Consider the following 386-nt stretch of genomic DNA (forward strand, 5'->3'; position numbering starts at 1 on the left):
CCCCTCCCATATAAGCACATAACAAAGGCTATATAATAACTCGTACCACGGGAGCTACTCTCGCAGGCTTCGTGCCGGCTCCCATCGCTCTCCAGTGCCCGGCTCTGCAGCACCGGTTGCACACCCGCACCTTCAGCGTTCCCGCGCACGCGTATCGTCACGCACTCGCTCTGCATGCCACGCCACGCCGCTGGCGGGACGCTGCCTGGCGGGCTGCAGCAGCTACCCAGTTCCCGCTGCCGCGGGCGGGAGGAAGGCTGCGTGCCTGTGCAGAGGGCCAGCCCCAGCCCGAGGCGCTGGCAGACCCCAAGAATCTTTACCAACCCTGTTCAGGTGCCCCCTTCTCTGCTACCATCCTGGTGGGTAATAACCCACGCGAACCTCTC

The 386-nt window shown here is 64.2% G+C and overlaps 1 protein-coding gene across 1 annotated transcript in view; it reads right to left on the reverse strand.

Moving 5' to 3' along the window:
- TMPRSS5 (transmembrane protease, serine 5) overlaps positions 1–176 on the reverse strand; it is a 20955-nt gene extending 20779 nt beyond the window's left edge. The window contains exon 1 of the mRNA XM_010134612.1: positions 47–176. Within this exon, the coding sequence (XP_010132914.1) occupies positions 47–176 (130 nt within the window). The remainder of the gene's footprint in view (positions 1–46) is intronic.
- Between the last annotated feature and the right edge of the window lie 210 nt (positions 177–386).

Source organism: Buceros rhinoceros, unplaced genomic scaffold (assembly GCF_000710305.1).
Source record: "Buceros rhinoceros silvestris isolate BGI_N320 unplaced genomic scaffold, ASM71030v1 scaffold14224, whole genome shotgun sequence".
Taxonomy (NCBI): domain Eukaryota; kingdom Metazoa; phylum Chordata; class Aves; order Bucerotiformes; family Bucerotidae; genus Buceros; species Buceros rhinoceros.